Source organism: Halichondria panicea, chromosome 3 (assembly GCF_963675165.1).
Source record: "Halichondria panicea chromosome 3, odHalPani1.1, whole genome shotgun sequence".
Taxonomy (NCBI): Eukaryota; Metazoa; Porifera; class Demospongiae; order Suberitida; family Halichondriidae; genus Halichondria; species Halichondria panicea.
The window spans coordinates 7,233,885-7,247,325 of record NC_087379.1 but is presented as its reverse complement, the minus strand read 5'-3'; the positions used below and the strand labels follow the sequence as shown (position 1 = coordinate 7,247,325).

Genomic DNA, 13,441 nt, shown 5'->3' with positions numbered 1-13,441 from the left:
TCATTCGCCAAAATTTCAGTTATAAAATGTAATTAGCATCATGTATGTAGCATGCATCAGAGATACAAAAGAAAGGGGATTGGAAACGACCGCCCACGCCCTATGTAAAAGACTGACATCCGGTGAAGCACTCTGTGTAATTATTGCGCTCGCAAATAATTACATGGAAAAGTTTTGTATCCCTGGTTTCTAGCTCTCCTATCCACTAGAGATCACTCAGGGCCTGGGAGATACTTGAGAGAAGTAAGCTTATACCACTGACAAGCTCTAAGTCCGTTGTCTTTACTCTGTTTCCAATTTTTTTGAGTTTAGCTTGAATTACTCTATGTCAACTTTTCTCTGTCCCTCCTGTGAAGTCAAAACAGCAAAGGACATTGCTTGACTTAGTTATTATGTATCTAAGTGCTACATAGAATGGCTTCATGCTATAAATAAGCTGTACTGTTCATAAACGTTTGCAGTATAGTCCTTCAAACTGCTTTAGTATACTTTTAGACACGCCACGGGCCTGTCCCTCCTACGACTTCATAGTAAAGGCTATTTCTTCTTGCATAGCATTTATTTGTCTAGTAATAGTGGCTGCATGGCTTAGTCGACTTTTTAGAGCTAAATTCTCTTTACTTTTTAGAAAAATCAACATTAAAAATGATCAATTTCACTGTTTCTATGTACAGCACATTGTAGAGCAGTCAAGACTGGTAATGAGCATGCTGACTATAAATATAATCCTTTGTAGTTTTAGCCACGCCCTATAACACGGAATGCTTCACACAAAAATTTCGTAAAAATTTCGTTTCCAATCCCCTTTCTTTTGTATCTCTGGTAGCATCATGTACGTATATAAACACACACAACAAAAAGCACACAAATCACACAAAGTTAAAACAATACTTATAATTATCATACAAATAAATAAGAGGAGTCAAACACAGAGTATGCATGTTCAAGCTGGTAGCGACTGGTACTCGTTGATATGCAGTTGTCTCTGCGGCTGTTCGTTTGTGGCCTTCTCTCGATGCTTCTTCTCATGTCTCTTTGCGTGAAGGCTCTCGTGAGTCAGATCATGTCGTGTGATGATACCAGCAAGCTGCAGGGACAAGGGGGCAATGATGTTCTATCCGATAAAAATCTATATAACTATATACCCCGTGTATCGTTCTACACTCAAGTTACAGACTCTCAAAGCTCTGAAAACAGGCCCATTTCAGTTTCCTGATGCATTTTTTTCAAAAAAACAAAAACAGAAATCTTGGCTCAAAAGCAATCCTTGATCTGAGCACACTATAATTATTGTAACAAACAGCTACTAAATGCATCTTTTAATTGCATTCTAGAAATGTTGAATAATCCCATGCATACTATGTCTCACCAGTCCGGACTCCTCGACTACAGGCAGGTGACGGAGACCCATGGTTCTGAACAGGTTAAACACTTGAGGTAACGGAGTCTCTCTTGAGATAGTGTACGGGCAGGGGTTCATGTACAGGGAGATGTCCTGTGGAGGGGGGGGGGGGGGGGTAAGCAGTGGTCACCAAATATTGGGACATTAACTTACCATCAACATTTGTTGTTCTGTTTCTGAGACATCCACATTGAAGATACTAGGATAGCGTGGATACTCCTTAATCATAGTGGTGTGGTCTATTTCTGGCTGAGACTTCGGCTGTTGGATGGATACGCATGAGTACAGTGCAGTGAACAGTAAGTTAAACACTTATTGACTTACCCCATCGCTCTCGTTGTAGAAGATCTTGTTCTTGAGTAGCACAACTAGTTGTGAGCGCGTGATGATTCCCCTCAGGAGAAGTGGCTTAGCCTCAGCGATAGGATCTGTGGCAGAGAAAGCGATCATCCCCAAAGGAAGTACAATGTCAATATTATTTCACGATGATACGTTCTGATCAATCGATAATGATCACAATGTTACATCGAGTATGAGAATTCAGCAAAATAATGCTGTTTTAATACAGTGTGCAGATATGGTTACTATACAGTAAGTAAGCCTACCATTATACTGTGGCAGTGTGAATGTTCCAGAGAAATCTGAATCAACTCTGGTTGACTCTGCTGAGCTAAATACTGGACTCCTCCTACTATCTGCATGTGGGGAGGGGGAGGACACAGTCAATAGACACATACAGTAGTATACAGTCCTTTATTTGTTCAAGCCTACATGTACATGTATGTACAAAATAAACTTATATGGTGCTATATGGACAAAAAAATTCTTCAAGTTATGTGTAATAAAGAGCGGCACTGTAAAGTGCATCAAATACTGTACTGTACAATGTACGTACTACACACACAGTAGGAGGCAAAGGCTTAGCCCCAGTGTCTAGAGGACAAATGACCCCACTGTACCTAGATCAGTGTCTATGTCCGTGTCATAGTACCCCAGAACAGAAGGTCGTGTGTACAGCTGTGGCCTGTGTTCCCTTGGCAAGATACGCTGTTGTTGCAGCGGCTTCCCGACCTTGGCATGGGACACCACCAAGAACCCACTGTGAGCTGTGGTACGAAGCATATGTACAATCGAACGCACTCGTGTGATCGGGAACAGATAGTAGAGGCGGTTTGAATTCATGACATCTTCAGCGGATAGTCTCTCCATCCTCTGCGGTGACTCCCAGCCCAGGAGGGGCGTGCCCTTCAACTCGATGTGCTTGTCGTATATGCCCTCGTTGAACAAGTCTCCAACCCACTTAGCAACCTGTGTGTGTGTGTACACGTGTGAGTGTGTGTGTGTGTGCAAATCTAACAGATTCTCCTATCTATAGATGTACATGTATATTTGGCCGAAATTGTCAAATTCTGTCACCTCTCAAATACTAACATTGATGATGAAACCATTTGAAAGGTCTCTTTCTAAGCTTTCAGAAAAATAAAATCGTTGAAATTGGATTCATGGAAATCAAGTACATGTACATGTATGGCGACTTTATTACACAAGGGACAGTGGGTACATGTACAATGAGGGTCTAGCTAGTGTACTAAACATGGCTGTACTGTGAACCTACCAGGAGAGTCAACATGATAGGTAGACCAAAGGATATCTCGTTAGTTGACTCAATGAGGATAACAGTGAGGCTGATGGTCATACGAACCACCCCTCCTAGGAAGGCAGCTGCTCCGATGAGAGCGTAGGTCCCAGAGGAGATGTTGGTGAGCACATAAAACACACTAGGGGCAGCATTGTGCAGGTACCTGTACAGGAGACACAAAATTAGCTACTGATACAGAAACTGTACATGTCAAAATATAAAAAGGACAACAGACCATTACTAGGCTTCTAATTATAGTGTACAGTAAGACAACTCACCCAAATACAGTGGCTACAAATCTTCCGTAAGCAGCGCCGATGACTAGACAAGGAATGAAGAGTCCACTGGGTATGCCAGCACCGTACGTCCAACACGCCACAAAGAACAGTAACATGAAGAATATGCCGAGTGTGGGAAGAGTGAAAGCTCCTGTGTGTGTGTGTGTGTGTGTGTGTGTGTGTGTGTGTGTGTGTGTATGGGGGGGGGGGAGTTAGATGTGAATATAGTTACATACTGACATCTATAATCATGTCTACCCCTCTACACACACACATTAATAGTCACGCATACGTTATACTGCGTGAATATTAAAACATACCCACAAAAGTCACCTCTATAATTAATATGAAAGCACTGCGGGTGCTGATGCCTCGGTGGAGGTGCCAAAGCTACATAACATAAAACTACTACTAGCTAGCTTTTATACACACATTGATTATAATTATTATGATGAACATTTTTAATTTTGCTGCATTCAGAATCAAGGATCACAGGGAAACTCAAAGAGTGGGTAATGATCGACCATGATTGTTGTTAAAAACTATCGATGCTAAAAGTTCAAGTCTAAAATGAATGGCTGCAAGTCAGCAGAGCTTTGCAGCTCTCTTCTCACTCCTGCAGCTACCAATAGCTAGCGTTCTAGTACAAAGCTAATTACTAAGTAGAGTAGCAACACTCGGTGAACAAGTTTTGCTACAAACTCTTCTGAAAAGGCTGCAATGGCATTCCAAGTAGGCATAACTCGAGAACGAAGCTTTATTTTGCAAATCCACAAATACCAAGCCAAGAAAACATGACTAGAAGCCTACAGAAACTCTTACTTGCACTTCATTGATCCTTGAGCAGCTGAAACAGTCTACACAGACACAGACACAGACAGACACACAAACACACTACCGTATACCTCGCTTGCGCACGCACCGAGGCATAATAAATAAATATAAGTACATATAACAGAGACACAAGCAGGTAAGGAATGTTTGGAGCTACGGTAGCAGAGACACACTCACCACTCTGATGGAAGAGCTGCTTGATGGCCATCTCCTGAGAGTTGAACATGAGAGTGGCCATATCATTGTAGTATGCTCTGTTCTCCTTGAAGTTACTGTAGCCGGGACAGAAGAAGTTGCGAGTCTCGTTCACAAACGATTGGTCGCCCTATGTAAGAACAAGATACAACATGATCAACTATAGTACTGGAATAAAAACTGTTCATAAATAGGTAAATAAAATTTTTTTTAATCAGTAGCAATGTACATACATTGTAAGCATACCACAAAGACAATACTAAACAGCATTCTATACAGTTATAGGATTCAGTGTTACTCACTTGGAGGATGATGTTATCAATACTGGTGGTGGACGAACTCGTCGATTGATTGGTCTCGTGGAGACACGTACCAAGCAACATGGAGCAGGTGAACACACCCGCCGTGGTTACCAAGCCAATGAGCATGACCTCCATAATCCTATAGTCAAGGAACATGAATTTGTTGGTATAGCGGGTTATTTTATATGGTAGACATTTCGTATTGTACAGCATCATACGAAAATGAAATTATTTTTATTCTACCGCAATAAGTTCTATGTCACTATCCTGAGCTGTACGAATTTTATACAAAAATTTGCACCAACAAAAATTACCCGCTATAATACGGTATAATGAACAGCAAATTGCACACTCCGTATAGGTTAGATTGTGTTCTTACTTCCATAGCTTGCTCTGACCTCTCTTGTTGAGGTACTTCATTCTGTAGATGGTGAGGTTGATATTGAGCTCGTTAAACAGAGCACCGAGGAGACCCCCCACAGCTCCCATTGCTATGAAGATTATCAGATGGTACGCATTCCACAAGTGCTTGTCCTGTGTGAAAAGAACAACAAGCAGAGAGAGTGATGGTTGGTACTAATCACCTCTATACAACAATGACCACCTCTTTAGGCCCTACACTCACGTAAAAGATTGAGATGGAGGATTAAAATAAGCCGCCAGTTGGACTGGACAAATTAAATCTTCCTACTAGTTAGTTCTTTTACTTACTTTGCTGAAGACTCCAAAGTCGACGAGGCCAGGAGCACCAAGGTTGAGGAATCCAACCTCCCCACCAGTGTACACCGTCAGGATTATATTGAGGATAAAGGTCGCACTGAAGCAGCAGAACAACTGTACAGTGTGTGTGTGTGCGTGTGTGTCATCACTTTCAATCACAATACTACATATAAGCTTAAATTTATAGTTGTACTCGCTAGCAGTCTACACAGCATGTGCACAATGCCTGCTTATCGTGTGCTCTGCACTAGATGAAACAGCTTGCAATTTCATTATACACAACACACAACACACAATGACTACACTTTACACACAACACACATGAAAACAATTCTAAAGGAAAGCTAGTACCGTAAAGCAGGTATATTTCGAGGTAGCGCTTTTCACCATGTACCGCGAACATTTATACCTATGAATTTAATATCACATGTATACATACATGCTGCAGAAAGGCTGCTACATTTTGTATTACGCAAAAATTAAATCCGCGAAAGTTTATACACCTCGAAATATACCCGCTATACGGTATGTTACAGTATTTACCGTTTTCCAAGTGAGAGATTGGTTCCAGAATGAAGAGCCCTCTTCTAAACTGAACAGTACACCTCCGATGGGAGCTCCAAATGCAGCCGCCACTCCAGCAGCTGCTCCGCTCGACACAAAGTCACGCTTGTCTCTGTCAGATCTAAAGAATGGGTAGGGGAGCTTGAACTTCTTGTAGAAGAGACTCCTAAACTGAGGAATGCCTGCCCCAATGATGGCTCCACTGTGGATCATGGGCCCCTCCTTGCCAACAAAGAAACCTGCACAACACACATTGATGATTAATCGATGGTCGTGTGGAAGTGAAAGATGAAAGTAGATCTGTAACTATGGATACAGTTACGATATGTATATTGTAGCTAATGAGTTTTTGATCACATGCTTCCTCTCTAGTGTACATTAGTGATAATGACTAAACATTCACTTACCCCCTGCCACAGAGAAGAGGACTCCCACAGCCTTGGCGATGAGTGTGCCCACTCTAGTCACATGAGGGACTTTAACTCCATTCAAGTAACACTTGATCTCAGGGATCCCACTGCCAGCTGCTACCGGCTGTGTTGTGTGTGTGTGTGTGTGCGTGTGTGTGTGTGTGTGTGTGTGTGTGTGTGTGTGTGTGTGTGTGTGTGCGTGTGTGGTGTGAGGCCTCACCTCTAGAGCAATGAGTATTCCGGCTATTAAAGCAAAGATTAGATTGAATCCCACCAGCACTAGGAAAGTATAAACCACAGTGCCATCCTTAATGGTTGCCGAGAACACTGCACGAGGTCACATGATATAGCAGCATTGTATAGACTACTACTAAAAGCACGGGAAATATAAACAAGACAATGGTTATACTAACCTGTTTCAAAGACAGAGAACTTTGCTTGGAAGAGTTCCTTGACGCAGATGTCAATGAAAGCTGCCACTATTCCAGTGCACAGTCCTATGATCCCCACCAGTGTCCATCGCATCAACTCCATGTGTATGTACGTCTGTGGAGGAGGGGGGGGGGGGGGGGGGGTAGAAGACTTATATCGTATGTTTACTGTATTACAAGGCTGGCATTTGGTACATGCGCACGTGTGTGTGTGTGTGTGTGTCCGTACCCTTCCTGTAAACTTCCTAATCATGTTCTTGTAGGGAACGTTATAGCAGACATCATAGTCCAAACTCTACAGAGAAATACAACAAAATGGTTTATATAACATTGACATTATCTCAAAATTAACGATTGGATAGCCTTGTTTTATGCACATCTTTTACTCATCGGTTGCGGAGATCAGCCCACCCCCCTAGAACTCACGTCATAGTCCTTACTGGGCAGCTTAGTGCCTCGGATCTGCTGGTACTGGGCGGACTCGGTGATACTGCTACTGTGACTATTAGGAGCAGGGGAGTAGGGACGATCCATGGGGTTAGAAGTGGCCGGACCAGTCTTATCGAACAGATCATCCTCTCCATCGCTAGACCTTGGGAGCGTGCTCCGAGTAGAATTGGACAGGCTAATTTTATTAAGCAGCGGAAGTCCCTCTCTATTGGTAGCCATTGGAAGCGGGCCCTGAGTAGGGTCAATCTGACGAGTGTGTATGTGTGTGGGGGGGGGGGGGGGGGAATACTGAGGTACAAGGTAGTACTGTATACAGCATTGCACAGTATAATTATAGCATTCTACTAGAGCAATAGTAATATATACAGAAGGGAAATACAGAAGGGAAATTATGTTTAATACCCAACAGTGCTGTCATCTCTTTCTGGAAGCTACTCTATAAAACGACCTGACTCACATCTCTCTGTTGTCGCTGGGTTAACACAGTGTGTTCATCCACAAACACTACACGACGAGGCCTATGCTGTTGATCACTGATACCATTACTGTCTCCCTTGGCCTGGCTCACATCTCTCTGTCGTTGGGTTAACGCAGTGTGTTCATCCACGAATACTACACGCTGAGGCCTACGCTTTTCTACCTCGGGGTCACTGCTACCACTACTACTGTCTCCCTTGGCCTTGACAACAGGCTTGAGAACCACAGAGAAGGAATCTGTTACACTAACACTGTCCATACTAACTGTTCCATAGTCTCCAGACATGATTCAAACCACTAAGCAAGTCTAAGAAACCAGTGGCTACAAGCTAGCTAGCTAGCTAGCTAGGGTGCTAATCTAATGATGCGCTTAGAATCGAAGGTTCTATTATTTAAAGACCATACCAGAACATCATATGACCTGGTACATTGTCACCCACACGACAATGAATATTAAATTAATACAGTAGGGGCTGCTATAGATACTATTCGTATTGTTCTAAGCTCAAGCAAAACAAGCTGTGACAAGTTGTAAAAATGCTACATGTATATACAATGCGTAATGCAATGTAACTCACCAGTTCTTGAGCGTCTGTGTTTTGTGACATTACTTCCTGTGGTGCATTCCTTACATTTATTGGAGTAGAAAGCTAACAACCGCAGCTACTTTGAACTAAGCTTTGAAGCCAAACAAAACAAAGCGGTAACGCCCATCTGATGGGTGTGGCATAGGCCTTTTAGTGCGGCCTTTGATCGAGGCTAAAAGATTAACCGGGGCTAGCTCTGGAGCTGTAGGTGGGTGGCCGGGAAACTGGTCACTCACTTCCTACTGTCTTTCATTAGTCAGCAGCCCTACTGCCTTTCATTAGGTAGCAGCCCTACTGTCTTTCATTCATGTCAGTCAGCAGCCCTACTACAGTGGTAGTAAGTAGTTCCTTAGTTCCTACTGGCCAGTAGTTTTTTTTTATGCAATTACACTTTGAGTAACACACTACTAAATCTAGTGCACTATCAGATCAAAAAGCATTGAATTTATGAGAGCCCTACTGTCTTTCATTAGGCAGGAGCAAAGGGTTTTTTCCATGCTTGACAAGCATAGAAACAAGCAGCTTGTTTTTATTTATTTATAAGTCTTAGTGTATATAGAATTACAGGAAGAGAATTGGATTGAAGCTCATTGCAAAATTTGTAGTTTTGTCCTAGTAGACTACGCTACTGGCCAGTAGTTGTTTTTTTATGCTTCTAGCTAGCTACAGTCTAGTAGTTATATATATATTGCATATTGGTCTTGGAGCTGAGCTGCAGATCAGCCCCACCCATCTTTTTAGAAGGGAAAACCCCATCACATGCTTGAGGGCAGACCCTCCCTCCACACACCCACATGTACTATACTAAAGGAACCAAAATAAAGTCGACCCTTAGAGAACAGATATCTTTCTCCTGAGCTTATAGCTAGATTATTAAAGAGTTGCTAGCCATGTGTTCCAGACTACTACAGTGGATGCCACAAGGAGGGAGAGCTTTGAACCGGTGAGATGAGCTGAGTTAGACACTATATGAGCAGTACGTTTAATACACTCCATTATTGCAGGCTCTACTCTTCCCCTGTGGTGACTGTTCCCAACATCACTAACGAGCCTATACTGAACTTTGCTCCGGGATCCAAAGAAAGGAACGATGTTATCAAGGTAACTGAGAGTGTACAGCTAGATCAGATACATATAGTCTCTAGGTTATAGCCACAGGGGACAGTGTGTGTGTGTGTACTTGTGAGTGGCTTACTATATTTTTTCTCATGTCCATAGGCACTTGAAGAGCTACGGACGGAGGTGGAGGAGATTCCTTGTGTGATAGGAGGACAAAAGATCTTCACAGGGGACATCAAGAAACAAGTCTCAGTAAGCAAATAGTATTCTAAAGGAAATCCTCTTTCAATTGTTAGTCTTCTATGTATGTCAGGATGTTGGTAGTGAACTTTAGAGGTAGCTTTTACTGGGAAGTAACTTATACAGTGAAGTTTATGAATGTTATTTTATGCCATCATAGCATAGCATGGGAATTGTAGTAATCGTGTGGTCAGAGCTACCTACCTGTCTCTGGTTGTGGGTAGCTGTCTGTCTGTACTGTGGGTAGTGTGTGGTTGTACCTAGATTATCTATGGTTGTACCACTACACCAGGCTAGGTGAAAGGTTACTGAAAATGAGGCTCTACATATGTGCTGCATGCACTAGTATATACAGGGGTTACGTGTGCCGAGTAAAAATGTGAAAAAATTGCTGTAGAATGAATTTTTGTACAAGAGATAAGATCTAGTACACACACGTGCTTTACTTGTTGTTCTTGTAAGGCTATCGTACATTGCGTGCTATTCAGATTATGAATGGGGTTAACAATAACATGCATTCATCTTTCTTTTGTCCTTTGTCTCCTCCCCACAGCCGTACGACCATCAACGAGTCGTGGCCCACTATCATCATGCAAGCAAGGAGCACATCCAACTAGCCATCGATGCCGCCATGGCTGCCAGGAAAGAATGGGAGAGAACACCCTTTGAACACAGGTGAGCTGTTATATAACTTAAGTTTCACAGGTAAATTTGTCTGCGATTTCACTGTTTAGCTCATTTTGAATTCTGCTCAAGTTGTGAAATTATTGTTATTTTATAGCGTTTATAATTACAATGTACTCGCAAGTGGTTTTAATTGCACGTTTCAATTATCTGTGAGTACAAATTTTTTTGCGATTTTACTCTCAATCGCAGAAATAGCACCCGCGAAAGAATGTCACCTTAAAATAACTTACCGCTATTAATCCCCCCCACAGAGCTGGTATATTCTTAAGAATGGCGGACCTCCTGGCCACTAAGTATCGCCCTATGGTAATCGCCACTACCATGGTGGGGCAGGGCAAGACAGTCCTTCAGGCTGAGATTGACGCGGCTTGTGAGGTTATCGACTTCTTCAGATTTGCCGTGCTTTACGCTGCAGAGATGTATGGGGTGAGTGTGTGTGTGTGGGGTGAGTGGGGTGTATGTGTGTGGTGTGTGTGATTGAACAACTGTACGATAGTGTCGTGACCCCCCGCCCACTCACAGGACCAGCCCAAACACCACTCCCCCAACACGTGGAACAGAATCGAGTATCGTGGAATGGAAGGCTTCGTGGCAGCCGTTACTCCGTTCAACTTCACAGCCATTGGAACCAACCTCAGCATGACCCCGACACTCATGGGCAATGTACGTCTGTCTATCTTGATAATTATATTCATCGATCGTATAATACTACACTCACCAAATGGCAGTCAAAACAGTTAGAACAGCTATAGCAGCTATTCTGGAGGACGAGAAATTCACATTTCTAGAAAAATACAAAAAGTACACTATAATATTATATTCCCCCTCCCCTTCCGTCTTTTTAGGTGTCTGTTTGGAAGCCATCCAACACCGCCATTCTCTCGAACTACTTTGTGTTCAAGGTCTTCCAAGAAGCTGGCATGCCGGACGGTGTGTGCAACTTTGTGCCCACCACTGGTCCTAACTTCGGTGACACCATTACGGCCTCTCCCCACCTCGCTGCTGTCAGCTTCACCGGGGGAACAGAGTGAGTCAGTGCATGTGTTGAGATAGCCTTAAAATTGTTTATACTGTGATGGACCGGATATATTAAATGTTCGTGATTAATCATGCATCGCGAACATTTATACACACGTATTTATTATCGCATGCATGCATGGCTATTCCGCAAAAATGAAATTGGCAAAAACCCTTCTAAAAGTCTTTTTCCACGAACATTTCGGTGGTGTATCAATCGAATTATTTTCTTTTCTTTTCTGCAGTACTTTCACCCACCTCTGGAAGCAGGTGGCGGACAATGTAGGAGTGTACAGGTCAGTGTGTTGTAGCTAGTTCCCTGAACAGACTTTAATCTCTATCGTCACTATAGGACGTTCCCTCGTTTGGTTGGAGAGTGTGGGGGCAAGAACTATCACCTGATACACCCCAGTGCTAAGGAGGATACTGGTGAGCACTGGTAATGTACACACTCGAGTGTTGATGATTGATGTTTGATTGCCTTTTTTGTTTAGACTCTATTGCGTACTGTTCTGTGCGAAGTGCCTTCGAGTACAGCGGACAGAAGTGTTCAGCATGCTCCAGAATGTACGTCCCTGAGTCACTGTGGCCCGAGGTAAGTCAGTGTGTGTGGTGTGTGGGTGTGTGTGGATCAGTGGAGCTTGTGTGGCTACTGTATAATTGAAGTACGTTGCATATAATTATTGCTCAGATTCGTGATAAGATGGTTGCTGTGGTGAAGGAGATGCACGTGCTGTCGGCTGAGGACTTTAGGTCCTTTACCTCGGCTGTCATCGACGCCAAGTCCTTCAAGAACATCAAGGGATACCTCGACTTTGCTCACTCTTCGTCAGATTGCAACGTCCTAGTGGGAGGGAACGCTGATGACAGGTTTGTGTGTGTGTGTGTGTGTGTGTGTGTGTGTGTGTGTGTGTGTGTGTGTGTGTGTGTGTGTGTGTGTGTGTGTGTGTGTGTGTGTGTGTGTGTGTGTGTGTGTGTGTGTGTGTGTGTGTGTGTGTGTGTGTGTGTGTGTGTGTGTGTGTGTGTGTGTGTGTGTGTGTAATACGACTGCTTCCTTATGTTAATCTTTGTTGCTTCCAGCGTTGGCTACTTTGTGGAGCCCACCATTGTCCAAGTGACTGACCCCAAGAACAAACTGATGGAAGAGGTGAGAGAGAGATCAGTTAATGGTGGCTCAGTGTATACACTGTTTGTATGTAGGAGATCTTTGGACCAGTTCTCACCGTTTATGTCTATCCTGACAAAGACACTGACGCTGTGCTTGACTTGGTACGTCGTCTCACATGAAATAAATAATGACAATCGATTTTGTAATATTTGTAGTGAGCACATGACCCTCCCCCCTCCCTCTCTCTCCTCACATGCACTGACAGGTGGACAACACTTCCCCCTATGGTCTCACTGGGTCAATCTTCTCACGTGATCGGGCCTACGTGGAGAAGGTGATGCGAGAGTTGAGACAGTCAGCTGGCAACTTCTACATTAATGACAAGTCCACTGGATCTGTGGTTGGGCAGCAGCCGTTCGGAGGAGCAAGGCTTTCCGGTGAGGGGCCATTGGGGTGTTGCTTTGAGAGGCCATAGCTTGTGTTAGGAACGTCCAATTTCAAAACCAAAGGATGCATTTAGTAGCTGTTTGGTAGCGCTTCAATATAGTGTGCTTAGATCAGGGATTGCTTCCTGGTCCAAATGTTCCATTTTCAGATAAAAAGCGTAGACTATAATTGTAAGTGGGTTTTTTTTAATCAGGCCTGTTTTCGAAGCTCACTTTGACCTGTGTTAGGAACGTCCAATTTCAATAGTAGCTGTTTGTGTGGTCAGTGACCTGTGTCTTTTGCCTTTTTAGTACTATTGAAGATCTATTGATTTCTCTACAGGTACCAACGACAAAGCCGGAGCCCCTCAGTTTGTGCAACGCTGGACTTCTCCCCAGTCCATCAAAGAGACCACTGTCCCCTATGCTGACTGGAGTTACCCAAGCGTAGACAAATAACTAATAGCAGTAACACAAGGACTGCTTTATTAACCCATTCTTCTATGGACATTTTTAGGTTTATGTAGACCATTTTTGTTTGTTTATGAATTATTTGTGATCAGGAAATTACCCTAGCTGGGGAAAGTCCCTGGGAATTCTCAGCTGTATTGAAATT

The 13,441-nt window shown here is 43.2% G+C and overlaps 3 protein-coding genes across 6 annotated transcripts in view; 1 reads left to right on the top strand and 2 right to left on the bottom strand.

Annotated features, from left to right (window-relative positions):
* Positions 1–19: 19 nt before the first annotated feature.
* LOC135334014 (H(+)/Cl(-) exchange transporter 6-like) lies at positions 20–9,627 on the bottom strand. 4 transcript variants are annotated; one of them, XR_010394175.1, is made up of 20 exons: positions 7,683–8,254; positions 7,202–7,471; positions 7,005–7,070; positions 6,758–6,890; positions 6,565–6,671; positions 6,342–6,468; positions 5,914–6,173; positions 5,362–5,484; positions 5,030–5,184; positions 4,651–4,789; positions 4,331–4,478; positions 3,320–3,470; positions 3,018–3,204; positions 2,362–2,710; positions 2,008–2,097; positions 1,727–1,830; positions 1,556–1,663; positions 1,370–1,495; positions 830–1,087; positions 20–53 (listed from the first exon to the last, which is right to left on the bottom strand). XR_010394175.1 is itself a non-coding variant. In XM_064529051.1 (19 exons), the coding sequence occupies exons 1-19, from the start codon at positions 9,503–9,505 to the stop codon at positions 944–946; spliced, it is 2,808 nt and encodes a 935-aa protein (XP_064385121.1). In that variant the 5' UTR covers positions 9,506–9,627; the 3' UTR covers positions 20–943. The 4 variants fall into 4 exon arrangements, 3 of the variants coding, with proteins under 3 accessions (XP_064385121.1, XP_064385120.1, XP_064385119.1); XM_064529051.1 differs by lacking the exon at positions 7,683–8,254 and adding an exon at positions 9,485–9,627 and having other exon boundaries at positions 20–1,087; XM_064529050.1 differs by lacking the exon at positions 7,683–8,254 and adding an exon at positions 8,281–8,442 and having other exon boundaries at positions 20–1,087.
* Positions 3,998–13,441, bottom strand: part of LOC135334016 (threonylcarbamoyladenosine tRNA methylthiotransferase-like) — an 86,916-nt gene continuing 77,472 nt past the window's right edge. The window contains exon 11 of the mRNA XM_064529054.1: positions 3,998–4,007. The gene's annotated coding sequence lies outside the window, so the exon portion shown is untranslated. The remainder of the gene's footprint in view (positions 4,008–13,441) is intronic.
* LOC135334018 (delta-1-pyrroline-5-carboxylate dehydrogenase, mitochondrial-like) lies at positions 9,070–13,439 on the top strand. The gene is made up of 15 exons (XM_064529055.1): positions 9,070–9,232; positions 9,294–9,390; positions 9,508–9,600; positions 10,142–10,263; positions 10,527–10,701; positions 10,798–10,938; positions 11,121–11,302; positions 11,538–11,588; positions 11,645–11,721; positions 11,787–11,887; positions 11,984–12,162; positions 12,373–12,439; positions 12,493–12,561; positions 12,666–12,837; positions 13,169–13,439. The coding sequence occupies exons 1-15, from the start codon at positions 9,180–9,182 to the stop codon at positions 13,282–13,284; spliced, it is 1,695 nt and encodes a 564-aa protein (XP_064385125.1). The 5' UTR covers positions 9,070–9,179; the 3' UTR covers positions 13,285–13,439.